We start from the raw sequence: 27624 nt of genomic DNA, 5'->3' as shown, positions 1-27624 counted from the left end.
CCTGGCTCGCCTGCAGTTAGATATACCGCAGGCTCAGCCAGCTTCGGCCAGTGCTCTTCAGGCGCGGATCAGCTCCCGCCAACTTTACTGTGCCTCCATCTGACGAATATTTGAGGGAGTTGCAGAGCCTTCTCTCGTGCAACTTCAGACGGCCGGAGCCGGGCAGCCAGGCAGCATGCACCCAAGTTTGGATTGGGCCGCATACCAGCGGTTGAGCAGACAAAAGCTGCTCTCCAAAGCCTATGAGGCAGCGGCACGAATGCGACACATAGGTAACTCTATGCCCCACCTGGTGCTTGCTTTATCAGCATCCCTACAGGAGACTCCACTGGATGCTTCGTCCATAATTTGCATAGGCATGCGGGAGAACCCTCCGCAGTGTTCCAGTGGAACCGGGGGGAACTCTTTGGACCTGCCGCGCTAGAGGCACTTGAGAGAACTGTCCAAGCCAGACAAACTCAACAGGTCCACAGCCTGCTCAGCAGTTGACCAATGGGTACAACTTCAGTTCCGACGCCGGCCCCCAACCGTTGGCCTGGTCAAGATGACCATCATACGCGACCCGGCAAAGCCCGAACCCTCAACCAGGAGGTGTCCGTCCTCCTGGACAAGGGTGCAATCGAGCAGATAGATCCCCTGTTACAACCAGGAGGGGTCTACTCGACTTACTTTCTGGTAACAAGAAAGATGGCGGACTCCGTCCTATCCTCAACTTGAGGGGACTCAACAAGTTCCTGAAGGTCTTGAAATTCCACATGCTCAGCCCTGCAGAGGTTCTGCGAGCTGTTTCCAGAGAGGAGTGGCTTAGTTAAGTAGACCTGAAGGACGCTTACTTCATGTGCCCATAGCACAACACCACAGACGGTCCCTGAGGTTCGCCTTTCAGGGACGTCATTTTCAGTTCAGGGTGCTCCCGTTCGGCCTCTCCCTTTCGCCGCGGGTTCCTTACCAGGGTTGTGATGGCAACCCTCTCGCCCCTGCAGTCGCAGGGCATGAAGATTCTGCCCTACCTAGACGATTGGCTTATCTGTGCTCTGTCCCGGTCTCTGGTGACCCTGGACACCACAAGCCTTCTTTCCCATGTGTCTCGACTAGCTCTCAGGGTCAACTCTTCAAGGAGTTCCCTAGTCTAGCAGAGCACATTTTTTCTCGGGATGACACTCGATACAGTCTCAACGGAAGCCTGCCCTTCACCACAGCGGGTGGACGACATCCTCCGCCTCCTTCCCTCTTCCGCAGGGGCATGTGGCTGCATTACGTGGAGTTTCTGCGACTCCTAGGCAAACTGACGGCTGCCGCCACCGTGGTCCCTTTGGGGCTGTTGTTGCTACGCCCCCTTCAGAGGTGGCTGAACAACTTTCACCTGGATGCCAGGTGGCACCGGCACAGGAGACTCAAGGTGTCACACCGTTGCCTCCTTGCCCTGGCTCCGTGGAGAGAGACCTTTCTCCTCCAAGGCGTGCAGATGGGTTCGGTTGCATTCCGTCGAGAGGCCATCACAACAGACGCCTCCCCTCAGGGTGGGGTGCAGTTTGGCAAACCATACAGCCCAGGGGCTGTGGTCTGCTCGAGATTGCTCGGAGCACATCAAATGTACTAGAGCTACGAGCTATGTATATGGCCCTGCAGTACTTTCTTCCCTTACCGAGAGGGCAACATGTGCTTGTGCGGTCATACATGTGTCGACCGTATCACATATAAACCACCAGGAGGGGCACCAGGTCTGCACAGCTGTTGCAAGCATCCCGGGACCTCCTACTGTGGGCGGCTCCACGCCTGGCCAGCCTGAGAGCAATGTTTTGCCCGGGGACCAGAGTCAGGTCACAGACCTGCTCTCCCGAGGCAAGCCTCCATTGGAGTGGCGGCTTCATCCAGAGGTGGTGCTCAATATCTGGGACATCTTCGGCAGAGCACAGGTAGATCTGTTTGCCACAGAGCAGTCGACCCATTGCCCCCTCTGGTTCTCCCTGAAGAGGAAAGCAGTCCTCTGAGCCAGGATGCTCTTGCGCACGACTGGCCAGAAGGTCTCCTCTATGCTTTCCCTACAATCCCTCTGATATTCTTAACACTACAGGGGGTCCTCCATCAGGGTCACAGGCTGCTGTTGGTAGCCCCCTTCTGGCCAGGGAGAACATGGTTTCCACTGCTGCGCAGGCTCTGCCGCAGCTCACCATGGCGCCTCCCCGACAGGAAGGATCTCCTGTCTCAGCTAGAGGGCCAGATTTGGCGTCCCGACCCTCTTCACCTGCAACCTGGGTCTGGCCGCTGCAGGGCCCAACCCGCTTCTGACGCAGTGTTCAGATGCTGTCTGCGACACTATACTAAACGCCAGGGCGCCTTCTACACGGCCGCAGTATTCAAATAGATGGCAACTGTTAGCTGCATGGTGTTCAGACAGGGGTGAGGACCCTGTGCACTGTTCAGCCCCAAAGATTCTGGAGTTCCTCCAGTCACTATTGGACAGTGGCCGGTCTCCTGCTACACTGAGAGTATACGCGGCAGCCATTTCCTCTCGACATGTTCGGGTAGATGATAACACAGTGGGGTCCCACAGACTAGTGTCCCCCTTTCTAAAGGGCGCGTGGCGATTACGCCCCTCACGCACACAGCGTGCCCCAGCATGGGATTTGCACCTGGTGCTCGACGCTTTGTGTCTGCCTCCCTGTGAACCCCTGGCTCAGGCAGAGCTGAAGTGGGTTTCTGCTAAGACTGCTTTTCTCCTTGCCATTGCTTCAGTGAAGCGTATTGGGGAACTACATGCCCTGTCTGTGAGTGAGTCATGTCTGCGGTGGAGCTCAGACTGCTCAGGGGTTACCCTCTGGCCAAATATGGCTTTTCTCCCAAAGGTTCGGTCATTATCAAACCTCAACCGTCCCATTCAAGTGGCACAACTTATTCCCCCGGAAGGGGAAGACGCGTTTGGACTGTTGTGCCCTGTGCGGGCTCTAAGAACCTATGTAGCTGCAACCGCAAGTATAAGACGGTCGGACCAGCTCTTCATTTGCTATGGTGGCCCTAGGAAAGGCTGTGCTCTTTCCAAACAGCGACTGTCTCACTGGATCGTGGATGTGTTTACCCACGCATATAAAGGAAGTGGTCACCCCCTGCCATTCGGGGTGAGGTGCCACTCTCCCAGAGCGATGTCTATGTCATGGGCAGCCCTACGTGGGGTACCCCTAGGGGACATCTGTGAGGCAGCATCATGGGCCTCACCAAGCACTTTTTTCAGGTTCTATCGGGTGAACGTCGCCACTCCTCATCCATGAGGTGTGGTCCGGTTGCCCGACTCTGTTGCTTCCCCTCAATGAGGTGTATGTACTAGGATTCTTTGTGACCTTGTTGTTATGGGTCATCCAGTGCTTGAAGCACCGCCTCTGGCGGTCAGTAGGGACGAAATAGAACGAAAGTTACATATGTAACTACGGTTCTATGAGTCCCGGATGACCGCCAGAGCGTTCTGTCACTCAGAATCCTTGTGATTTCGCGAGAAGATTCTGCAGGAACAGATCCTCTGATGTCACCGGAAGATATACCCTTCCGGGTCATCAGGGGTCACAGGTGACTTTGTTGGTATTAAACTCGAACTGCGCATGCGCAAGATGCATACATTCAGTGCTTGAAGCACCGCCTCTGGCGGTCATCCGGGACTCATAGAACCGTAGTTACATATGTAACTTTCGTTTGTTTTCATTTTTTTTCCCCCATTCATTTTTTGTTGATAATAGTGCACTATAATTTGAAAATGTAAACCCTGTAACAATTTGTACATGTATATATTGTTTTCTTAAATGTAAATGTTGTAAATCTCCAATTAGAAAAACAAACCTATCAATTGTAATATTATATTTGAGATCAATCATTGAATGTTTTAGGCTCGAGTGCTGTTCCTTGTCAAAAATAATAACATTTAGGTTCCAAAAATAAATAATATTAATATTGATTTATGCCAGTGTTTCATCATTTTATCATCATCAATCATCATCAATTAAATGATAAGCAGAGATGGCAAGAATTTGATATTCAAAAATGTGTTTTACTTTCAATTATAAGTAAAGCAGTGTCAAAAATCGAGCTTTCAAATACATCTTTAATGTTTAATTCTAAATTTACTAAAAAAAACTCAACTGTAAGGATCTGTTTTTTCCTAACCTGCATCAGATGATGAAAGAGAGCAGATAGAACAGAGTAAGCAGCTTTCAAAAACATTTTGCTTATATCAACTTCCAGGTCTTGCTAACACGCTGCTGATGGAAGCACACGTATGTTCAGTTGTAAAATAGCACCTCAGACACAGAGGCGCATCTGCCTGCTCTGCTTTTACCACACAAGCTATTGTGTGCAAAGACTTCCCAGCCCCCATTTAGAAGAATGTCATGTTGGATTTGAGCTCAAAGGCTCCACCCTGGAAGTGGAGGAGGAGGCTGTGTATGAGATCGCTGGTACCAAAACTCACTCACACACACATGCACAGCACAGGTAGAATAAATAGATACTTACGACCAATATTATACCATCATTTGGATAGAATTAAAAGTCTATGAATTTTTAAATATTTAATTTTAAAGACTATGAATTTAAAGATGTCAATTTCGTTCATTTAAAAAAAAAAATGTAATCTAATTATTTATAAGCTAAAACAAATTAAATTATTAAATAAATAAAAATGTAACTTTCAACGCACAAATTCTTTAATTAAATTATTTTAAAAAACGAATTCAATGCTTAAAAAGAATACACAATTACAATACAACCATTCAAGTTACAACATTAAGTGAGTGTTTATAATAATTTTGGCAATAAATATACAGCTATCATTCAGAGGTTGCTTATTCAAAATACAATTGTATTTAAATTGTTAAATCATAATAAAGACACTTAAAGGTTTAAGTAACATCGGATTAGAAAAAAAGAATAACAGGCCTTCAGCTTTTAACCTTGAACACAACTAGACTCTGCATATATAAGTAGACGTAATTAATGTATTTTTGAGAAGGAACATTCAAATAAGTGACTAAAAGGAATGTGCCGAATCATGGGTTGTCCGGTGACAATTGTAAATGTTCGTTATTTTGAATTCAAGTATAGTTAAATAAACAAAAGGAGTAAAATGCTGGACAAAAACACAGGACGATTGAGATGCACCAGTCCCTCTTTTAAGGGAATCAGTAGGAGAAATCGAAACAAATGAATGTATTGTAACTTGTATTTAATGTAATTGATACGGATTCATCTTAATCAATTGTAAAAATAGTAACCATGAGGTCATTTTTAGCTGGCAAATACAGGATTAAATAGTAGCCAAATGAGTCTACAGGCTGGATTTTGTCACCACGCTACAAATTTGACACCTTAAATCAAAACTACTTTCCAGTTTTGACACCGCCATTTAACTTGGTTAACAATCAACAGCCGTTTTTGTCTCTCTTTTCTTTTTTAGAAGTGATTGGGTAAACTATGGGAACGATTCTGAGTCATCACGGCACCTTTTTTTTTTTTTCTTCTGTTTCAAGTCTGCAGGATATTTTTAAACGTGAGACTTTGAAACTAAATATAAACACTAGTTGGTGAAGACTGAGCTCCACTCTGTTATCAGTGCTTCTAGCGGTGTTGCACCACACACAGTAAACAACATTGCTACAAACAGAGAACGCTCAAACTATCTTCTCATGCTAGCCACGGAGCTGGTCAGAATTCTTCCGGGCCCGTTTCAGCTACGGTGAACACACATGCAAACAGCAGCTGGGTTTGTGAATTATGAAAGCATCCCAGCACACTAGTTCTGATTTGGGCATTAAAAAAAATAAGCTGCTACAGTCTAATTATATCACAAAGTGGATCCTCTGGAGCAAAGCGACCCAGACTATGCCAAACATTTGGTCTATTTGTGCAGAGAAAAAAGAACTACAGAACTGAGAGAATGTGCCAGAAAAAGACACGTATTTCCCAGTCACTGATGGGTTTTTAATAATAATATGGTTTATATTTTTGCAAAAGAGAAAACAAATAAAAAGGGTTTTGAATCATCCTGAATCATTTTCACAATTCCTACTAATACAACTGCAATTATTTTACATACAAAATGTTTGGATCTTATCAGTACAAGCCAGTTTGTAACGGGTTGTAAAAGTGGAATTTCAACAGGTGCAAGTTGGAATTCTTTTGCAAAGGTTTTTACACTTCTCACACCGACTGCCGGACCTTAGACTGGATTGATATCTTCAACATACAATCACGCAAACATGGTCCTAAAATAGCAGCACTTGGAGAACAATGAGGCGGTCATGACCCGGGCCACATCTACACAAAGACACACACTATATCTGCGTGTTTCCAGTGCAGAAGAGAATGGTGGGAAAATATGTGGAAATAGAGCATTAAGGATCACACATGACTGGTATCACACAAAAGCACCAGCATGGTGAATGGTTGATTTCATAATAATTTTGCAATATTGAAGATTACGAGGCTGACTACTGTACACGCGCCATGGCCGATATGGTGCGGAAGTCAGAACCCACTTGACAAGGAATCACACTGCGATAACGTAGGCTTCCATCACCATCACAGAGAACAGTCTGAATACTTGACTAAATTTGTATGTTAATGTTGTATTATTAAAATCATATTTGTATTTTCAACTACACATTATTTTATGCACTTAAAACAACCAGTTACAGTTGTAACCATAGTTCTACTTCATGCATGCTCTGCCCTCTAAAGGCTGTCGCTAGGAAGGTAACCCACACCGACAGCCTGTAGAGGGCAGAGCATGCATGAAGTAGAACTGTTGTTTAAAATGAGGGGAAAAAAGGACATTTTAATAAAATGCATTCAAGAGCAGGTTGTGAATCAGAATATTTGATTCTTATGGATGGAAATCTAATTGATTTAGGAAACTGGCCATGATACCCAACCATATTAATAAAGAACATTTAAAGTCACTTTAAGAACCCATTGCTCTATCTCTTAACTTAATTTGCCACTCTTAGTGCAACTAGGATTTAAAGTAATATTTTTTTAAACTAAAGTGAAACTACAATTGTGTAACTTAACCATCCTATGACTGTCTACACTTGGATCTACTGCTTCACTAGAACCTCAATGGGAGGTAAATCGGTAACATCTGCAAAGATAACCGAGAGTCAGGTATTGATAAATACAAATACAGATATATCGATGCAAGAACTGAGTTCAATACATTCAATCAAATGACACTTGACGTGTTCCTCAGTAATAGTTCAACACTGGAGGAGACAATGAGTCTTTGTTTAACCATCACTTGCATCTGTGACAGCAGACAGTCGTGCAGATGTGTTCAGTGGTTGTTATTTTGAAGTGAAAAGGACATGTTAGTGTAGTGATGTGTGTGTCTGTGGTGTGCAGCTTAGAGCAGATGATGTTGTCAGGGAGGAAATCTGAGGAGATGAGGCTGTTATTCTCAGATCGAGGCTGGGATGTGCACTTGATGCAAGGCAATGTTGACTTTTATCTCGACTGTTTCTAAAAAAACAAATCACAGTCAACATCCTCAAATATGAAAGTGTTAGATCTGCTGGTGAAGAAGTGATAGTCCATCAAAAACAACAGGGGTTGTGGACAGAAAAAAAAAACGATTCAAATTGTTTTTAATTTGAGATATTGCACAAGTTGATCTTACCCTCGCTGGAAAGATTCAATCCGTCGTGTTTCACGCGAGAAAAAGCAAGTGTTCCGATCATGGACGACAGACCTCCACTCGGCCCTGGACTCCACCGACGCCTCATCGGCTCTCAAGCCGGGATTCGGCGCTTCATTTTCCGGGAGCAGCTCCGGCTGCCCCTCGGCAGCAGCAACAAAAAAAAAAAAAAAAACACGTACTACACAACCAGTCGGAAAATAAATCCTAAAATCATGGTTGTCGTCGTCCAGCTCTGCGTTCCCAGGCGCCGTGTGCTGCGTGATGTCGGGCAGAAATCCGCGTTCATATCTTATTTATTCGCTTCCTTCACATCCGCCCGCCGCTTCCGCTGCTCGCTGCCATCATGGAGGCGCCGCAGCTTCAGTCACACCGACTTCCCCTCGCAGCTCCCGGTAGAAACTTCCACACGTTACTCTTCGTTCACCAGCCTGAGCCCGGGAGGACCGCGGGGAACTGGAACGTAAACACTTCCCGCACGAACCCATGTGACGTGTGGAGAAACGAGGACAGTTTTTTATGAACTCTAGTCCATGTTATCTTCTCTACTGTAGTGATCATCATTCTAAAAAAAAAAACAATGCCGTTAAACTTCCACTTCTTATTTATTTTTTATTCTTGGTTGCAGCTTGACTAGCTTAGCGTTTGCTTTTCAGTTTAAATGCCAACCAATGTGTTGATTTAAATTTCTCTTATTTTGAAATATTTACATTGGAAAAGGTACTTCCTTTCTGGAGAGGAAACCCTGTTCACCGTAACCACGCCCGCTCTGCTATGATAGGTCATCGATCCCGAAAATGTCTCCATCGGCAAGGGACTCGTCGTATAAACAAAGCGGGGCGTTATTACAGTTAGGTTGGAGGAGGAGTGAAGCCCGTTATTACGTCATAATGGATTTTGCTCTCGTAACCTCTCGTTCGCTGAGATTTCAGACTTAGTATCACACAGTTTTAATTTTGAAAATAATCATAACAGTTTCATTGTTTATTGTGCAGTGATTGGGAACAAAGTTTAGTGGATTATATCGAACTACCAAGAGAAAATATATGTATATATATATATATATATATATATATAAGCTAAGAACCCATTGCTCTATCTCTTTACTTAATTTGCCACTCTACTTAATTTGCTACTAGGAGTCAAAGTAAATCAAAGTAGTTAATAATGTGCAAATAATAAAACATTTATTTTTATATATATATATATATATATACTCTATTTTTTTATTTGGACTATAAGGTCCAATATAAAAAAGAACAGATCTATTTTCATATATAAGACACACCGGATTAAGCGTAGGATAGATATATTAGTCCACAAGGCTCCTGGATACAGTGCCTCAATCCGAATGATTATCTAAAGTGCACCAGATTGTGAGGCACATTTTTAAGTATATCGATTGACTGATATTCTTTTATTCTTACCTCATTGTGGAAATTTAAGTCGTTTCAGAAGTAGCTGCACATATAAGTACTTGCATTACACATATTAAAAAACAAAAAACAAACCAAAAAAAAAAATGAATGTAATAATAATGATACTGATAAATAAAGCAAAATTAATAATGTGTAAATAATAAAACATCATCAATAATTATAAATATATCAACAGCAATAAACATTTATAACGAGACAACAACTACTAATGATAGATTATTTTTACTGCCGGCACAATAGAATGAAAGAAAAATGAAACAACTTCTTAAAAACATTGTATTTGTTATAAAAGAGCTGATCACAGGGGGCAGACCATCTCCCTCCTCACCAGACTGTGCAGCATCTTCCTGTCAGGACTCCAATGGACTCCAAATGAACTCAACCTTCTCAGCAGGAACAGTCTGCTCCGTCCACTTCTAAAGAGAGCATCAATTTTATCGGTCCAGTCTGTCGTTCAGGTGAACACCTCGGTACTTACAGCGTATATGATGTCATCCTCTCAGTGGCCCCACCCTGGATGTTCACCGGTGGAGAACATTGGTGTCGACAGAAAATTCACAACCAGCTCCTTTTTTTTTCACCCACATTTATCTGGAGGTGGTTTTGTTGACACTAGTCCACAAAGTCCTGAGTCAGCCCTAGTACTCTTTGCCAGTCTCTTACGTTGAGGAAACGACAACCCAGAGTCCTGCATCTGCATGTACTGAGGTCTGTTAATCCAAAATCCACGTTCTCAGTACTAAAGTACTAAAATATTTTAAGTGCGTCTTATAGTCTGTAAAATACAGTATATATTAAATTTGTATGTGCTTAAGACCTTGGCTCTTACAAAAGACGATATGCTGTCTTTGCTGTTTGTGGAGCAAAAAACAGGATTTTTAGAAAGAAAATAAACATTTAATATTAAGTATCAAGGAGCATTATTTCAATCATAATGTAATAGAAACACAGGGTTCACCATAATATCACATACCTTAATTAAAAAACAAATACATTTAGCTCTATTGTTATTTAGTCTGACAAAGTATTATTTTCTCCTTCAAAGTGATACTTTTTGCATGTAAAACTTGTTTTCTCACATGTTTATTGATCCATATTGACATATTAAACTGTATACATAATGTAATAATGAAAAACATACTTACAGTTCATAATTCAAAAGAAATAAATACTCAACTGTGCCAGAAATATTTACAAATCAGGCTCATTTAATGATGTTGAATAAAGACGACGATGGGAAGAAAAAGGTAATAAAAAATATTTTAATGTAAAAATAAATTCTTTGTGCATCTCAACCAACATGGTTTGAATGTTCCTCACAGTGACTTCATCTACACTATACAGTGTGTGTTGATGAGCTGGTGAGCCATCTCCATGTTCCCACTGCTCTGATAGATCAGGGACAGGTTGAAGGCGATCTCCCGACTCAGGTCCGTCTGATCCTCTGCGATCCCCTTCAGAGGAAAAAAAGAAAGAAAAGTATTCTAAATAACCTCGTACAGATTAGACTTGAACCATATGAAGTACACTCGCTCCACAGCCTCCCCAGTGAAGGAGCCTCTGTTGACCCACCTCTAGTTTCTGTGCCGGCAGCTCCAGCGCCTTCTGGTAGTAATGGATGGCCAAATGAGTGAGACCCATCTGGTGCAGGGCTCTGCCCAGGTTGTACAGGCTCTCCTGACACACACCTCTCAACTCCACATACTGCCACAGGAAAGAGAAACCCTACACACACACAAACACACACACCATTATTATTAACAGTGAAAAAAATCTTAACACCAACAAACGGTACCTGTAGTATCAGCATGTGTCTTTTGGCCATGAACTTCTGACCTGCCATGTGGAAGAAAGTCAGACCAACGAAGAGGCAGTTGAGCGGGTTGTTGGGTTGAGCCCGTAAGGCTCGAGTGTAATGGCCTGGACACATTAAGAGACATTTGTCCAGTTAGATACACACAAAAAACACTACAATTATGGTGTATTGCTTAAGCATGAGGTCAGCAATGGTGTAGTTAAAAACTAACTGTCAGGGAGGATTTCGTTTTTTAGTTAATTGTTAAACATCTGTCTACAAAATAACTTGAAAGGTTATGAAGGGGTTTTAATAAGGGCTGGAATGTACACACGATTATATCACAGTTGGGATATACAACCACTAGAGCAATGGTGGGACATTTCCTATGGGGCCCCATTTTATACAGTGACTGTGTTAAGAGACTATCAAGCAAAAAAATAGAGTCAAAGAGTCTCAATATAATTCTAAAGGAAAAAATTAAGAGAAGAAAAAAATTAAGTTACAAAAACAGATCCAATAATAATAATAACAATAATAATAATAATAATAATAAACATGATCTGTCTAATGAGTTTTCCTTTGACCTCATGAGGAATAAATAAATAGAGTGAAAGGGTCGCAGAGAAACGGTTCCATCTCCATTTAAACACCCCCTAATCCAATTAAATCAGAATCAAGCCAAAGCCTCTCCAGTAGGAATCAGACAAAAACGTATTCTTTTAGCTTCACTTTAAATAGGTTATAAATTACAGCCAACATAACAGATAACAGAACTTCATTTAAAATTTTACCGCTTGCTAATCTTCGTGTCCAAGAGTCAACTTGAAGTGATTTTTTTTTTAAAAGCAAATGTTATTTAAGCAAAACTATCACCTCTAAAACATAATACCATTTTCCCTCGTTCATCATTTGTGTAAAGTTACCGACACAATAAGTTTAAATCCAAGAAGTAGCAATACTAAAAGGGATAATCAGGAAAAGAAAAAAAAGATGTAAACGGTTGTGGATTTTCATCGAAAATCCCCTTATTTGAATTAAACGCCAGTGAAATGTTGATTATCGCAAAAATAACGAGAGCATAGTTGGTCTGAATCACCATCTGGATCCAGGGATGTTTTTACAGACGTTACCGATTTATCTCCCATCAAGAATCCATTAAAGAATAAGTCGTGTCATCGTGACGTACTGAGAGCGTGTTTGAAGCTTCCCGACACCATGGCATTGTGTCCACACAGAACACTCAGAGCATGATTTTCGGGGTGTTTCAGCAACAGCCGCAAACAGAAGCGATGATGTCGCTGGTGGTGGGAAGACGTGGTCAGCTGAGGAGAGAAAGAAAAGTTAAAAAAACATGAATCCTTTTGCTTCTTTGATTAAAGCTTCGTGGACATGCGGGCTTCACCTGGTTGAACACGTTCCAAAGCTGTGGACAATCCACCTTCTCCATCAGCATCAACCTGTCACAGTTGAACCAATCAGTTTCAACCCAATTTCTTATTACTTTTTATCTACCACTAAAGTACAAAATCCTTCCTTTTCAGGTGCATCACTAAGACCAGTGCTGTGTCTGAAATCGCATACTAGCGTACTAAAAGTTAGTATTTTTAGTGCGTCTCAATTCTTAGTATGCGAAATTTAGTGCGCCATGCACACTAAATATGCGTACTAACACGCCCACAAAACTGAGCATGGTTCGATGGACACTAACCACACTAAACGGCCGCCATCTTAATGACGTTTTAAACGGAAGTTACGTCATATATAAATGCATATATATTCATATACTTACAGGTGCATTTTCAGCAGCAGTAGAAGGATAAACACGTCTTCAGTACTGATACCAGCTTAAATATCTCGCGAATATTTAGATTCTCATATTTTTTCTTTATTTCTTCTTCCAAACGTGCAAAACGTGCTGCCAGCAGGTGTCGGCGATAGCGTTCAAACAGCTGGTTGAAACATCGTTAAATAGAAGTAGAAGAAGAAGCTGTCATGTGATTTCCGGTTAGTGTGTAGCAGCAGTGTTTGATTTGAGACATACTATCTGTGGAGAATTTACGTACTAGTAAGTACGTACACTAAACTGATGCATACTAACTTCTAGCATACTAAGAGAAGTATGCGATTTGAGACACAGCACTGGAACACCAGTAAGAGGAGCTACATAACGGACACTGACCTGATGTAGTTATAGGCCTTGTGATAGTTGTGGTCCAGGAACGAGGCTGAGAGGCCAAAACACTCCAGCGCCTTCCTCTTGGGCTTGCTGTCGTAGAAGGAGTCGAACTCCATGGAGCAGTCGACCAGGAGCTCGGCCTCCTTGTAGCGTTTCACCTCACACAGCGTTCCCAGACAGGTCAGCAGCAGCTGCCACCAGTCCTCTTTGGACAGGATGCTGGTTTTACCTGAGACGCGTAACATACCCTCAAGTCAAATAGGAGTGTGAGGAAATATGCATAAACTCAAATATCTCTTTACATTAGACTTTATCAATATTCAACAGCACTGTATTCATATTTAAATGTGTTGTTTTTGTGGCTTTCAAATCAGGTTTTATTTTAGTCTTAATTATTTCACTATTAATATTGAAATTTAAGGTATATAAAACAATATGTTTATTTACAATTAACATGAAACTGTTCACCGTATTTTTCATTTTTGTAATTAGTCATTAAGTAGTACGCAGCTCAAGGAACAATTCAATCTCAGGAGATCTGGGTGTTGACTGAGGACGAGAGGATACAGTCCAGCAGCTTTTAAAATTGATGTTTGGAAAAAAAAAAATTCAAAACAAATGAAAGCAGTTACAATTCATCAAGAGTTTTTTTGTCTAATTCTACATATATATCCTTCTTCCTAAAGGCTCGCAATATATCATATTTTTACCCCTGTATCGTAATATGTATTAAATCACTAGAATCCTGCCAATACACTTGCAAAAAAAAGTGTTGTTATTCTTAAAAAAAAAAAAAGACCTTATTTGGTATGAGATGCATAAGGTGTTAATTTTTTTTATCAAAATTGGACATCATTTGATTTTCATTGGGGTCTTCTGCCCCCCTTGTGGGCAATATTTTGCACATATAATGTATCAATGGAACTTACTACTCGGGTCCAGGTAAGCAGCTTCCAGGTCGTCGTTCACCGGAGCAGCGTTGGCCACCTTCACCAGTCGCAGGTGAGTCTCACCGCCTGTATTCATGGAGCGAACGGACACCTTCGCTCGCTGCATGGCCATCTGGAAAAACATTCGACACACTCTAAAAATCATGTCGTATGTAAGCATCTCCATTAGTGTTACCTTGAGCAACATGGCGATCATGCTGATGACAGCGTCCAGGTAATGCTGGAGTCTTCCCTGAGTCTTCAGCAGAGTGGATCGATGGATGAGCAGCTTCAGCTCCTGTCGGCGGACATATTGGTTTGACATTTTGACGGGATAACTGGGGCGTGCTTCGATGTGGCGTCTTGCCTTTTGAGCGGCGGACGAGTCCTGAGCCAGAGTGTCTGTGTCGTACATGGACTCCAGGGCCTTCAGCGCACACTCTGGCCGTCCCAGCTGCTGCTGCAGTGTAGCCAGAGACAGGCGAGCTTCCAGGTGCTGAGGAGCCATTTCCACCACCTTTGAGAAGCTTCCTACTGCTTCTTCATTCTGTCCCAGAGCTTTGAGACACTCTAGAGGAACCCAAAAGAAAGACAATCGAGACAATCACTAATTCTGACTGAAAAGTTTTATCAATGCATGATTAAAATTATTCAGATCATTTGCATTTCTTTTACTCTCAAAGCAGCTGGAATTACTTATAAAAAAGTAAAGGATGTGGAGGAGGATGTTCAAAAGGTTGAGAAAAGGCCAATAAAAAAACATAAAACGTTTTTTTGTTCAGAATGTTCCCTGAAAACAATGCTAAAAAGTAAATGAAAAATTCCTTGTGGCCCCTTCAGTGTTCAAAAAGGTGAGGAAAGTTTTGTTTGATTGATATATCCCTATTTAATGATTTTCAACAAGCCACTTAAAATTGTTGGAGTATGATTTTATGCAACTATACATTGGGACAGTTTACTTTTATTTTGGCATTACACTGTTTTGTCAAAGAAAGAAATATACAAATCAAAAATGTAAACGTGTTTCATGATAAATGTCCTACCTTGTGCTTTCAAAACATAACAAAAAAAAGAAGAATGGATTAAATTTGATCCTTGAATTGAATTGAAGTATTACTTATTGTTCAGGCTTTTCCTTGATTTTCTGGAACTCCTTTTATGTTATCAGTTTTATCTTTATCTTTAAAGTATATACTTTATTGAATATTGTTTTGATTGTTTAAGCGCTTTGTGACCCTGGTCAGGAAAAGCGCTATACAACTAAAAATTACTTACTTACTTACAAACACACAAAAATGTTTCTAAAAGGCATCTTGCGGACACAGGAAAGTTACAGATTAAAAATTAGATCAATTTTATATTAAAAAATAACTATTTTGACAGTCCTACTTTTAGGTCCTAGTTTTTACAAATGAACACTTTCAGGCCAAGTTAAAGTAAATCCCAAATCTTTATAGAGACTTAACTGTTTGTCAATAAACAGAAAGAATATATTTGTATACCAGCATGTCGGAGCCAGACCACGGCCAGGTTGTACTTCTCAGACACCACCAGAGCAGACAAGAGAGGCAGAGCCGAGAGATACTCGCCCTCCTCCAGGTAAGCTTCTCCCACGTCCAAGTACAAGTCACCGATCCCCTCTGGACTCTGCATCATCAGCGACGACACCATCACCTGAGAGGACCACAAGTGAGCGTCACGAGGTGAGACAGGTTCATAGTGTCATCGGCAATACCTCCAGGGTGGGCGTGTAGATGTGCAGATGAATCAGGCAGATCATCAGTTTGGCCTTCAGGTCCACTGGGATGCTGTCTGGGACCTCAACGTCCTTAATCATCCCTGGACGGACGAGACAAACACACACCATCAGCACTGAAATTATACACCTGGAGTGATGAAGGGCTGAACAAAAATTGTAATACAATTAAAAGGCTATATTTTAAGAGGGCGACTCACAATTCCTTTCCGTTTCCTCATCATTTGACTTGGCACTTTCACTCTTTTTTTCTTCCTCCTTCTTCAACTTTTCTGATTCGTTCTCCTCTGGAACTGTAGGGTCTAGTTTAACTTCAGCTTCGACCAAAACGACCCCGGAAAACTGGACCAAAATCTGCACGCAAAGATAAAAAAACATAATGCTGCGATATTGTTTAACATTGAACAGACTTACCTCTAATGCTTTGTTGTACTGATGGTTGGCGATGTAAAGCTCGGTGGCCATGTTGATGATGTCATCACTGACCAGGTCCGGGTGTCTGGCCAGTGCGTCCGTGATCACACTCAGAGCAGACGCCAGGTCGTTGGTCTCATAGTAGCTCCTGAAGAAACAGACACTTACTTTACACACCACGCAGACATAAGACATTTAAAAGAAACACGTTTTATTATGACTTTTATTGCAAGTAGAAGTATCAGTCCAGTACTTGGCCATGTCCTTGGAGAGTTGCATGAAGTGCTCGCCCTCCTCCAAGGGCAGCAGAGACAGGATCCTTCGGTATCCATCCATACATTGTTTCTGTTCCCCGAGTCTCACGTGGAGGCTGCAGCGCTCCCACAAGTAGCGCACGTTTGTGGGATCATGCTTGATGGCTGGTGACAAATTTAAATAAATACAATTAATATTCAAAATGGATCTTTCTATAGTTGGCAATAATAATCTTTTCTTCAAAATTAAGCGTCAGGTCTGGTGATACGATGTGTATCACGAATCAGGGGCAACGATACGATAAGATAAAATACTGTAGAAACAAGGATACATTTGTAGTATTGCACGGTACTTCCATCTGGCATTGCGGAATTTACAGTCCACATGATTTTTGAAGTTATGACTGCTTTCATTCACTTTGAAACAAACATATGTCCAAACATCAGCTTTGAAAGCTGCTGGAGTCGACTGTATCCTCTCGTCCTCAGTCATCACCGGGATTTCTCCTCTTTTAGCTGCGTAAGATGTAATAAATTTCGGCCATGTAGCGGCTAGTTTTAAGGAACACAAAAATGAACACATGCCGTGAATATTTGCATATTAGTTGTAAATCAAATTATTTTACACAAAATGTATTTAAATATAAAAAGTGAAATGACTATGATGAAAATTAAATTTGCTAAAATGTTAATTGTATTTGGCGAAACAATTTTTCCATGCACATATTTAAAAATAAAAAATTCAAAAACAAAATCAAATATGATTTGAACGCAAAAAAAAAGAAAGAACATGAAAAAATATAAAATCGATAGAATATTGTTTAAAAAAAAAATGTATTGCAATATTTAGATGTATCGATACATCCTTGAACCCCCTACCTTTCGTGTAGCAGACGATTGCCTGTCGAATGTTTCCTTGCTCCAGAGACATTTCCGCCAGTCGGATCCACTCGTCACAGTCGGTGGGGTTGAGGTGAGCGGCGATGAGACTGAACTGCAGAGCTTTCTCAGGATCCTCCTCGTCCTCGTAGATCATGGCCAGCGTGGAGAACGGCTCGTACGCCAGAGGAGCTGCGAGAAGGTCAGGCATTTCAGAGTCACTCGAATATGATTCACTTGGCTGTGGATCAGCTAGAAAAGTGACGGAAGGGAAGTAGTGACCAAACCTTGTCGTATGATCTCCATACACATCAGGATTGCGTCCTCCTTCTCTCCTCTGGCGTAGCGGATGTTGGCCTCGCCCATCAGGCCTCTGAGAGCTCGGGGAAGCTTGCTGCGACTCCGTCGTGCCTGTAGCATGAAATAAACATTTGTAAAAAAAAAAAAACACATCTGAACATCGTCCTCTTCCCTTCCTCACCTTCAACATTTTCTTGTTCTCTCGATTCAGCTCCATCTCCAGCGCAAACACGTCGCCGACCGTCATGTCGTCCTCCTGCTCGTCGTCCCTCGGATCCTTCTTCGCCCGCTTTTTCCCTCGCTTCTTCGACTTCTCCGCGGCCGCGACCTTCCCGTCCGCCTCCTCCACCTTGAAATCCTCGTCGCCCAAGTCATCCACGTAGCTCATGGCATCATCTTCCTCTTCCTCCTCCTCCTCCTCCTCCTCCTCTTCCTCCTCCGAGGACGGTGGAAGGGGTGCTTCTCCGAGGATGGAGGCGAAGGCGAGCTGGACCCCCGGACTGACCCCTTCCTCTGAAAAATGAACCATTGAGTTTATTCCTCCAAATAAACATTTAAAACTATGAATTCAAATATTGGTGACTTTTTAATTGAAATTGTCTTCCTTTCAATTATTTAATTGTATCATTTTTATTTATATTATCCATTCTGTTTGTTTCGAGTCGGACTAAATGTAGAGACGTACCAACTTTAACCAGTTTTGAGGTCGATGGTTGTTCATTGTCAACGTCTCCTGTGATTCCAGTTTCTTCACCGAGCTGCGAAAGAAGACGAATATAAACATAGTAGAGACGGAAGTATATATTTTCAAATCTTTCAAGACTATTTTACTGCTCTACCTGTTTGCTCCTCTCGTCTCTCCTCCTGTCAAACTCTTCAAACGTGATCCTGCCCTCGAGATAATCCGTCAGTTCTGCGCCAAATCCAGACATGTTGGCTTTTTTTTTTATCTTCCAGTTCTCACAAGTGCATCAAGTTCAGCATCATAGCAGCATGTTTGTAGCTACCCATCACGTGACTGCAAACAACATCCGGGTTAGCGGTTGTTTAATAAATATTATACTGCCCTCTAGTGGTCGAAACAAGTACACGTTGTCCATGTCTCGAATAAACTATAGGCTCAAATAGATTTATTTGATAAAGATTTAATTACATTTTTAAGCCAACATTATTTTTTGAGCACAACTAATATTTGTCAATGCCAATTTAAGATGGTATATACTTTTAAAAATAGATTTATATGTCATTGTTGTTTTTCTGCATTTCTACTTTTATTTCAAATCAACTAAAAACAAACCAGTACGTTTTTATATTAAATTCAATTCAATTCAATTTTATTTAAAGTGTCTTATCATAACAAAGTTATCTCAAGACACTTTACAGTTGAAGTAAGACTATAGTGGAGAAGGGAAAAAACAGATCCCAGCAATTCAACTACTACTATTCAACAATTATATGGCAGTACCGAATTGTATACATTTATTTTAATATATATTCACTTGTCATTTATGGCTGATATTTATCAATATCTCAAATAACAACCACTGCTTAACATGGTCCCCTTTCAAGTGAAGAGGTCAGAGTTCTGTCTATTTCTTTAAATAACTGTGTAGTTATGATCAATAAATCATTATTTAAGTCTGATATTTTCATTAAGTGACATTACAGACAACAGATGACATTCAAACCCTTGCAGAGGTCAAGCTATCAAGCAGATAAGATCCAACATAATTGTAATTTCTCTTTATTTAATTAATTATTGCCAGCTGCTGCCAGTCTGTGCTAAAATGTACTACCCTGTAATAATAGAAGGGTTGCTCAAAAATAAAGTACCATTAAGTTAACTTCAGAAGCTTCCACTTTTCTTCCTCTGCATGTTCTACCAGTCTGTGGTGGCCAGTGTCCTGTTCTATGCTGTGGTATGTTGGGGTGGGAATGTGTCCAAGAGGAACATCAACAGGTTGGACAGGTTGATCAGGAGGGCTGGCTCTGTGGTTGGAATGAAGCTGGACTCACTGGTGACAGTTGCTGAGAGGAGATCACTGAACAAACTACTGTCCATCATGGATGATGACAGTCATCCTCTCAACACTGTCATCAGTGAGCAGAGAAGCAGATGAAGAGCACAATGCTCCTTCCCAGATGCAACACTAATAGACTCAGGGACATATTTTTTCCTTGTGCTATTAATTTGTATAATTCTGAGTTTGGGGGCAGGAGTGGAGTGAAAAGATGATATTCCAGGTTAATCTTTGTATCCTTTTTCTTTGATCATGTTCTTTATCTTTATATTTAGATTGTGTCATCTTGCATTTTCCTTTTATTGCACTTTGTTCTTGTTTTATGAATCTATCGTCTGTGTTGCTGTGTGCTGGAAAAACAATTTTACAGCAGGATCAATAATTCCATTTATCTATCCATCTATCCATCTACTGTATCTATCTATCCATCTAGCTACAGTGTTTTGTCATAAAATGCTTGTAACATTTTCACAATCCCAGTCGTTGTTTATTTGACATTCTCTGGTTGAATTAAGCAGTTTATATCGTCGTTTGTCGGAACATTGCAAATGCTTGGTATAAAAAACAAATTAATAAAACGTAGTTTAAATATTTAAAATGAGGGGAGATGAGGAAACTATATAAAAAGCAATTCCATTTTACATAATTTCTCGTTGCCAAACGGAGGCACAGCACACGCCGCCTCATGAGACCAACATTAGAAAAAACCCAACTGGGCCAATTAAAGATAATAATGCATCGCTTCACCTCACATGACCTCAACGCAGAACTCTTGCCTGAGAGCCAACAAGCTTTTTTGGCTCTCTGTTCCCTCTGCAGACACTCTTATCCTCCCCCTGAAAAAAAGAGGACAACAGTGTAGGATGATAAATGGAGCCCATTTACGTCAAGTCTATAGGAAAGTGAGCAATTATATAAGGTGAGAAATCATTCCTAAAGGAGTTTATTTTGAGTCTTCTCTGATGCAGGACGGTCCGGGTGTTTTTAGAAAATCTAAAGCATTAATCTCTTTATAATTAAATATAAATCCATATTTTCTCAAGAGCATCCAAGAACACACAAGAGACGGCAGACGTAACATAACTGCGTGCTTTATTGATATACAGTAAAGCAGTTTATAATACAGTAGTAAGGCATATATTTGGTGGGCTCTGATATGTTGAGGGGCTTGACGGGGGTTGAGATGTGAGAAATAAAAATAAAAATTCAGTGTCTGAACTGAAACCTGATGAATCGTTCCGCGGAGATGACAGTGGATCTGAAAACGAGTCGTTCTATCTTAATCCTGATGGAGTTTCATTCGTGTCACACATGCTAAAAACAGTTAACCCGCACACAGCACAAAGAGAAAATACTTCAAAAATGACAAATCACTCAAAAAAAACAACAAATGGAGTATATTCCAGGTATGACAGTAGTGCACATGTATTTGAGTTAATGGATCATATAAAACTCTCCGGATACAAACGTAGAATAAAACATTCAGTTCAAATGAGCATTGTGTAGTAAAGAGGGTGTAAATCAACCACAGGCGGTTTATCTACTTCTTGGTAAAGTAGGCAGTTGTTGTGTTAATAAATATGTCTTTCTGAGAACACAAAATACTTTTTTAACTTACATTCTTCCACGATCAACCTACGACGTTACCCTTAAAAGTAATGTTCCAGTGCAACAATCACAAGTATTTATTTTGACCGTTTTCGAAATTGATAATTTTTCTTAAAACTGGATAGTTTCTCACAAACTCATCGAATACTGGAGCAGGACATGACGCAACATGACGAGTTCCTCTGGATCACCATAAGGTTCAATCACACAGTCTGACTGAAGGAGCCACAAATATATAATATTGCATTTCGGTGGAGCCACATTTTCACCTCACGTCTGATCGCTTACGGATTTGCCCAAAAGTTTAAACCAGATTTTACTCTTAAGATTATCAGTCGTTTTTATTTAAGTAAAATCGACAAAGTAAACATGTGAACATGCTAAGCACCTGTGATCACATTGAGATGATAAGTTAAATGAAAATAAAATGGGATAAATGGGATACATTTAAAAAAAAAAGAAAAAAATAGATCAACTTTTGGGAAAAACTGTTAAAGTTAAGATGGGTAATAAGATTTTTTGTTGACATTATATTAAAGTTGACAATAAACTCTCTTCATCTGTTACATGAATGGAAGTGCAATAGTTTCAACTGTTGGATCCACATGCTACAACCATGCTAGAAGCACGAGTTCCTCCATGAAAGACAGGAGTGGGTAACCTGCTGGACAATCAGGTGTATTGCAAGTTGTTGTGTATTACTTGTTGGCACGTCCGACAACACTGAGAGCAGGTCAGGGGAGAATCACCTAAATTAAAAATTACACCTTTATAGGGAAAAATGCCTGAATTTTTTTGGAAGATGAATGGACAGATGACGGGAAAAAAAACGGTGAAATTTTGCGATGATAATTGCAGACACATAAAGTACGCACTCTCTCCACACACGCACACAAACACACACACATACACAACGTACGGTAAAGATCCAGGATGCCTGCATTACCTTGAAAGTAGTGTACGCCGTTATTACAAACACATGTTGCTCTTAGAAATCACCCTCTCACTAGTACAAATGTCTGAAATGTTTCGCCCGCTTTTCACGGCTACAAAGAGATGGCATGAACACACCGAACACTCTCGTCGTTTGTATCAACGCTCTTCGCCCCCCCCCCTCACTATTTTCTTTATACAATTGCATAGAAGTTTAAAAACCAGCCTCTCTTTTTAATAAAACAACTCCAGGACGTCTTAAGAAACTACTCAAATCTACACGTTATAATGTTTTTTGTTTTTTTTTGTAACTTTTTATGCTGGAACTGCAATCTCTCACAAAAATAGACGTTATATATTCTCTTTGTAAACTGTTTTTCAATCCAGTTGTTTTGACTATAAAAGCATGCGGTAGGATGGGGGGGTGGGGGTGGTGCCGGGTCAGAGGGGCAGGGCCTCGTGCTGGTCGGCGCTCTGCTCGTCCGTCATCACGATCACCAGCGACTCCATGGCGCGGCCAAGATCGTCGGCCATGTGGAACAGACTCCCGATGCTGGGGCCTGAGAACGGAGGGCGAGAGGTGAGCGGTTGAACCGGCAGCGAGGCGCAATAAAATCGGCAAAGCGTGACCGACAACGTGCGGCTGAACCGATCGTGGATAAATGTTTCTGACAGCTGACACGGTTTTTACGTTGTACTTGTTTTAAATTATTGAAATATTCATGGATAATTAAATTCATTTCTGAATTTCAGACAGTTTTTTCTACTCTTGAGATCAAAGTCAAATGAATGAAACATTTTGAAACATTTGAACATCGTATTTCTACATTTTTACACAATCTATATTTCTATAAAATGACAATTATAAAGTCATTGCACAGGTAAGTCTTTCATCTAAATAGTCTTTGATTTTAAGTTACTTGCAAAGTAAAACACCTGATTATGCACAAGATTTACTCAAAGTATAATAACTGTAACAAATAAGAGTAAGATATTTATACTGGATAAATGTTTTCTATGGATTTTTTGCTGCTGATAGTTGCTTTTGTGCAGGAATTAAAATACAACTCTGGATTTTCTACAGCAGTATTTTGACTTCATAAATGCAACACACCAGAGAAGCACAAATGGCTCCGAGTATTAAAGGTCGCGACCCTTCCTACACTGTAATGTAGCGGAGGTTCAGCACAAGCCTCCGCCAACACTGTGGGAATATATTTAGTAATGTTGCTCATTTATATGTGCAAGAGCAGACGAAATATATTCATTTGCTACTCTCAAAATTCCCTGGGCACCTCCCTTCATTGCTATATAGTTCTGTTTATCTCTCCGTTTAATTCTCTCTTGTGCGTTTTTCTCCAGTATACTGGACGTACTCTGGAAAAAGTGTGTATTTATGACATGGCGGCTACATGCTAATCTGTACGTTTGATGAATTGTTCAGTGAGTTATCATATTGTTAGCTTCAGTTAGTTGATTTATTGCACTTCTTGTTCCAACGAAACACATTTTAAGTATTATTTTTTAAGAGTGGGTCTTTAGTAGATTTTTCATGCGGCCCAGCGACTGCATTAGAAACTTTAGTTTTCAACCAGAGGCGGGATCATACATTTCATTGTTAAAAATAAGTTTGTTAATGTAACACATTCTTAAGTTCACCCAAAATTCAAATTTTTCACTCATTTTCTACTTTCTAACGGGATTATTTTCAGAGTAATTTGTTCCTTTTTAGAGTTAATTTTACAAAAATGTACGTCCATATGACGTCGCGAAATGGAACTGGATTTACTTTGTCCGAAAACTAACTTAAGTATAAACATCAAAATACCTCCAAACTGCTCATCTGTAATGTACATGTTGTATTGAAGCCCCAATGTGAGAAAGTGTTCAGAATAACAGGATATTTTAATCTTGTTTGTAGCAGAAGCTAAGCGGCTAACATGCTATGGTGTTTTCGGATGCATCATTTTGGACGAGGAGGACTGAGAAAATCATAAGAACATACATTTACCTCGACAAAAACTCACAGATTACATTGAATATAATCCCAACCCTTTTTTTGACATGAGGGTCAGAAGAACATTTTTGAAATCAGAATTTTGGGTGAACGTTTCCTTTAATGATAACATTTCACCATTAAAAACAAAAAAAAGTATTGATGCTAAATATTAAATACTGCTAACATTTTCCTGTGTATGACTGAATTATTATGTTTCATTTCACACATCTGGAAAACGCTCGTTTTAACTTCATCAACAACAGGTTTGGACATACCTGCTCTAACCTTTGTATAAAACAAAGTACTCAATAAAAAGAAGTAACAGTTATGAAACATGAGGTGGAACAGTTATTCTATTGAAAACATAATAAAAAGATTGCACTGAGCTGAATAATTTATCTTTGACCTTTCAGTCTTTTTTCTTACATTGAAGATTGAAACCTTGGTAATAAAAGCAAGAGTGTAGTTTTTAATCTTATTTAACATTTTCATTTAAAGACGGAGAAACAGCGTAAAATTCAAGTTAGTCAGCCGGAGGAGAAAATGTCGGGAAAAGGACAGATGATGATGATTGAAAGGTGGGAGTCGAGCCACTGACCTCTCATGGGTGTCCCCGTCTCCCCCCTGGCTCACAGAGAGGAAGAAGGAAAAGAAGAGAAAGAAGGAAAGAGGATCAATCAGCCTCAAATCCAGTACAGAAGGAAAGAGAAACATCAGAGAGAGTGAAAAAAAAAAAATCTAATTTAAAAAGGGCTGAACAGAGAAGCAGGTTGGCACTACTTATTTAAATCAAATGAATATTAAGACTTTACTTTCCATTTGCTTTTTAAGATGTTTACCGATAAAGTTTCACTATAAATATACATATATATATATATATATATATATATATATATATTACTGTATTTAATATTTAAGAAAGCACTTCTGTTGTTTAAAAATGTTTAAATGTAAAGTCAATGAAAGAAAAGGTTCTTATTACTTTCTATTTATTAAAAATCACAATAACAATAAGTGGTGTATTAGAAAAATACACATTTGCATATAATACAAATTCAATAAATACTACTAATAAAAATATAAAAATAATAAAAACAACACAATGGTGTCTTCTACTGAAGTACAATAGTTAAAACAAAAATATAAGATATTTTTTTGCTACATTTTATCTCCTAAACAAAATTAGAAAAAAGGGTAAATCCTAGAACAACATAAATGCAGCCAGCATTAAACATTAAGTAACACCTCAACTGTATTTTTGTGTGAATACAACAAGAAAAGATCGTCTACCGTGGCTGTGTGGGAAAGAGTTGTTGAGCTGTTCCATGACCTCCTCGAGTCCTGATGCATCTTGGGAGGGGCTGGACAGTTCGTCGTCACCTGGGGGAGAAGAGAAGCGTGAGTCGAGTTAAACCCCAAATAGGCCTTTTTTTTTAAAGCTTCCGTGAGTTAGTGTTGGTTTTCACCCATTGTGTCAGTGGTCTGGCTGGCGGCCACGCGGAGCAGAGGGAGGGAGGAGTCGGAGCGCTGAGAGGAGGTGGATGGAGAGGACAGGGCTGTGCCGTTCACCTTGGAGTCCGTCTGACGAACAAATGAGGAGCGAACGGACGTTAAAGTCAAGCGGAGGAGCAGCTTTGTGGAGCCTTACCTGCTCCAACAGCTGTCTCAGTCTGTGCAGTTGAGACTCCAGCTGTTTGTTGTGATCCTCCAGGATCTGCATCCGGGCCTCCAGGCGTCCCTTGTGCTGACGCAGCAGTTTGGCCTCGGCGATGAGCTCGGCGTCTCGCGCCCGCTGGGGCGACACCGGGAGCATCTCCGGCGGCGACGGCAGCGGGGAGAGACCCTTCCTGTCGTGGGCCTTCTTCAGACGGTCGTACTCGGACTGGAGCTTCCTGCGGTCAAGACGCCACAGAGGATCTCACTCGTAACGCGCTGACTCAGCGGTCCGTGACTCGCGGGTGCTTTTTTCCGGATTCACAGATGACTCCACTGACCTGTTCTCCTGCTCCAGGTCGTTGAGGACACGCTCCAGTTCGCCCTTCTCCTCCGTCTCCATGGAGATGAGGATCTGGGCCGGGCTGCGGGGCTGGCTGAGAGGGGATCCTTGGTTCAGGGACTGGCAGTAGTGCTGGATCAACATGTGCTCGTCATCGCTGCGGAGACGGGAAGACCAGAGAGTCAGTGACAGCTCCATATAAAACACAAGTTTTTGTTGAAAACTGACACTTAAAGGCTTCTAGTGATTTGAACTGTGGGCCTACTCCGAGTACCTTCTCGATGACAGAGCTCATAGCCCCACTATGAGCACATATATCAGCTTGTAGCCTTAAATATGCTTCATCGGGTCCTTAAACAAACTGTCAAAGTGATCCTTTAAGAGCTTTGATACTTCCTTCTTAACAAAAATTCTGAAAAATCACCTAAATTTGGCTTCAAAATGACTATTTATAGGAATAACAAAGAGGTTATTATTCATTAAATGTTGTATAAAATGAATTTGCACAATGGGATTTATAGTAAAAACAACAATATATTTAATAAATTGTCGTAAACATTTGTATTCAAATATTTTGGTTAAGCAGGTTTTAACGTTTTGTACCAAACAAGTACACATAAGACATAATCTTATGACGTTTTTATTTGTTCAGGCTTTTCCTTGATTTTCTGGAACTACTGTTGTGTTATCAGTTTTATCTTGATCTTTAAAGTATATTCTTTATTGGATATTGATTTGATTGTTTAATTGCTTTGTGACCCTGGTCTGGAAAAGCGCTATAAAAATAAAAATTACTTACTTACTAACATATATATATGAAATATTAAAATATTTATTTATTATAAAAAGAACAGGAACTGCTGTTGAATATATTTTTTCTTTTTTTAAATTTCTCAATAAGAAAATCTTTCTGACCTATAATACATTTGGTGAGAACCCGGCCGAGTGATGGCCTAAATTCCGAAACATCAACACAAAGCAGATTAATGGAAGGTCAGACGCACGGCGAGGGTCGAACAGCAGGTTTACAAACAAGCAACAAAAGCGTTTCTCACATGCTCTCATTGGGTGAGATACTGTCATTCAGATAAGAGCCGTTACGAGTCTCCATTTCTGCTAACCTGCAGAAGAAGAAACACAGCGATGAGGGCCAAGCCACACAATCCGGTGCAGACAAATGCAGACGCACGTCTTCGTCCGTGCGAGTTCAAGGATCATTCTCATGCTCAATCAGTGTGGAAACGTCGCTTTGTTTTTTATATCATGGCTCGACAATGATACGACCAATAAAAGTGTTTGTTTCAGGGTTTTACGTCCAAATGAATGTTCAATAAAATTTTCAGGAAATGTTGACATAGAGTGGCGTTTACCATATGGATCCAGGACTATTTTGAAGTATTTTCTGAGGCGTTTTTAACATTTTTAGGGTTTTACGTCCTAAAGAATG

At 40.7% G+C, this 27624-nt stretch overlaps 3 protein-coding genes across 7 annotated transcripts in view; all 3 read right to left on the bottom strand.

Moving 5' to 3' along the window:
* The window catches only part of hecw2b (HECT, C2 and WW domain containing E3 ubiquitin protein ligase 2b), a 35679-nt gene extending 27608 nt beyond the window's left edge, over positions 1 to 8071 (bottom strand). For all 3 annotated transcript variants that reach the window (XM_087791591.1, XM_087791594.1, XM_087791593.1), the window contains exon 1: positions 7658 to 8071. The gene's annotated coding sequence lies outside the window, so the exon portion shown is untranslated. The remainder of the gene's footprint in view (positions 1 to 7657) is intronic.
* A 2239-nt stretch (positions 8072 to 10310) lies between these two features.
* On the bottom strand, positions 10311 to 18618 carry gtf3c3 (general transcription factor IIIC, polypeptide 3). The gene is made up of 19 exons (XM_087791590.1): positions 18460 to 18618; positions 18306 to 18378; positions 17802 to 18133; positions 17608 to 17731; positions 17321 to 17512; positions 16441 to 16606; positions 16188 to 16335; positions 15974 to 16127; positions 15753 to 15856; positions 15520 to 15691; positions 14385 to 14587; positions 14214 to 14315; positions 14018 to 14150; positions 13092 to 13317; positions 12315 to 12369; positions 12099 to 12234; positions 10910 to 11034; positions 10687 to 10839; positions 10311 to 10568 (listed from the first exon to the last, which is right to left on the bottom strand). The coding sequence occupies exons 1-19, from the start codon at positions 18550 to 18552 to the stop codon at positions 10446 to 10448; spliced, it is 2814 nt and encodes a 937-aa protein (XP_087647716.1). The 5' UTR covers positions 18553 to 18618; the 3' UTR covers positions 10311 to 10445.
* Positions 18619 to 20716: 2098 nt separating this feature from the next.
* The window catches only part of dmd (dystrophin), a 235127-nt gene continuing 228219 nt past the window's right edge, over positions 20717 to 27624 (bottom strand). For all 3 annotated transcript variants that reach the window (XM_087791572.1, XM_087791573.1, XM_087791574.1), the window contains 6 exons: positions 27233 to 27298; positions 26176 to 26334; positions 25830 to 26073; positions 25648 to 25762; positions 25472 to 25561; positions 20717 to 22742 (listed from right to left, as the gene is read on the bottom strand). In XM_087791572.1, coding sequence (XP_087647698.1) covers positions 22624 to 22742; positions 25472 to 25561; positions 25648 to 25762; positions 25830 to 26073; positions 26176 to 26334; positions 27233 to 27298 — 793 coding nt within the window. In that variant the 3' untranslated portion in view covers positions 20717 to 22623. The remainder of the gene's footprint in view (positions 22743 to 25471; positions 25562 to 25647; positions 25763 to 25829; positions 26074 to 26175; positions 26335 to 27232; positions 27299 to 27624) is intronic.

This window comes from Callionymus lyra, chromosome 5 (genome assembly GCF_982586985.1).
Source record: "Callionymus lyra chromosome 5, fCalLyr1.hap1.1, whole genome shotgun sequence".
NCBI lineage: Eukaryota > Metazoa > Chordata > Actinopteri > Syngnathiformes > Callionymidae > Callionymus > Callionymus lyra.
This window is presented reverse-complemented; position numbering and strand designations above follow the sequence as displayed.

What these genes read in the sequence shown, in the direction of transcription:
- gtf3c3 (XM_087791590.1), bottom strand. Translation starts at nt 18,552, where the DNA reads ATGTCTGGATTTGGCGCAGAACTGACGGATTATCTCGAGGGCAGGATC. An exon ending in TGATCGCCATGTTGCTCAAG is followed by an intron (nt 14,151 to 14,213) that starts GTAACACTAATG and finishes ATGTTTTTCCAG; the next exon opens with ATGGCCATGCAGCGAGCGAA. An exon ending in GACACATGCTGATACTACAG is followed by an intron (nt 10,840 to 10,909) that starts GTACCGTTTGTT and finishes GTGTGTGTGTAG; the next exon opens with GGTTTCTCTTTCCTGTGGCA.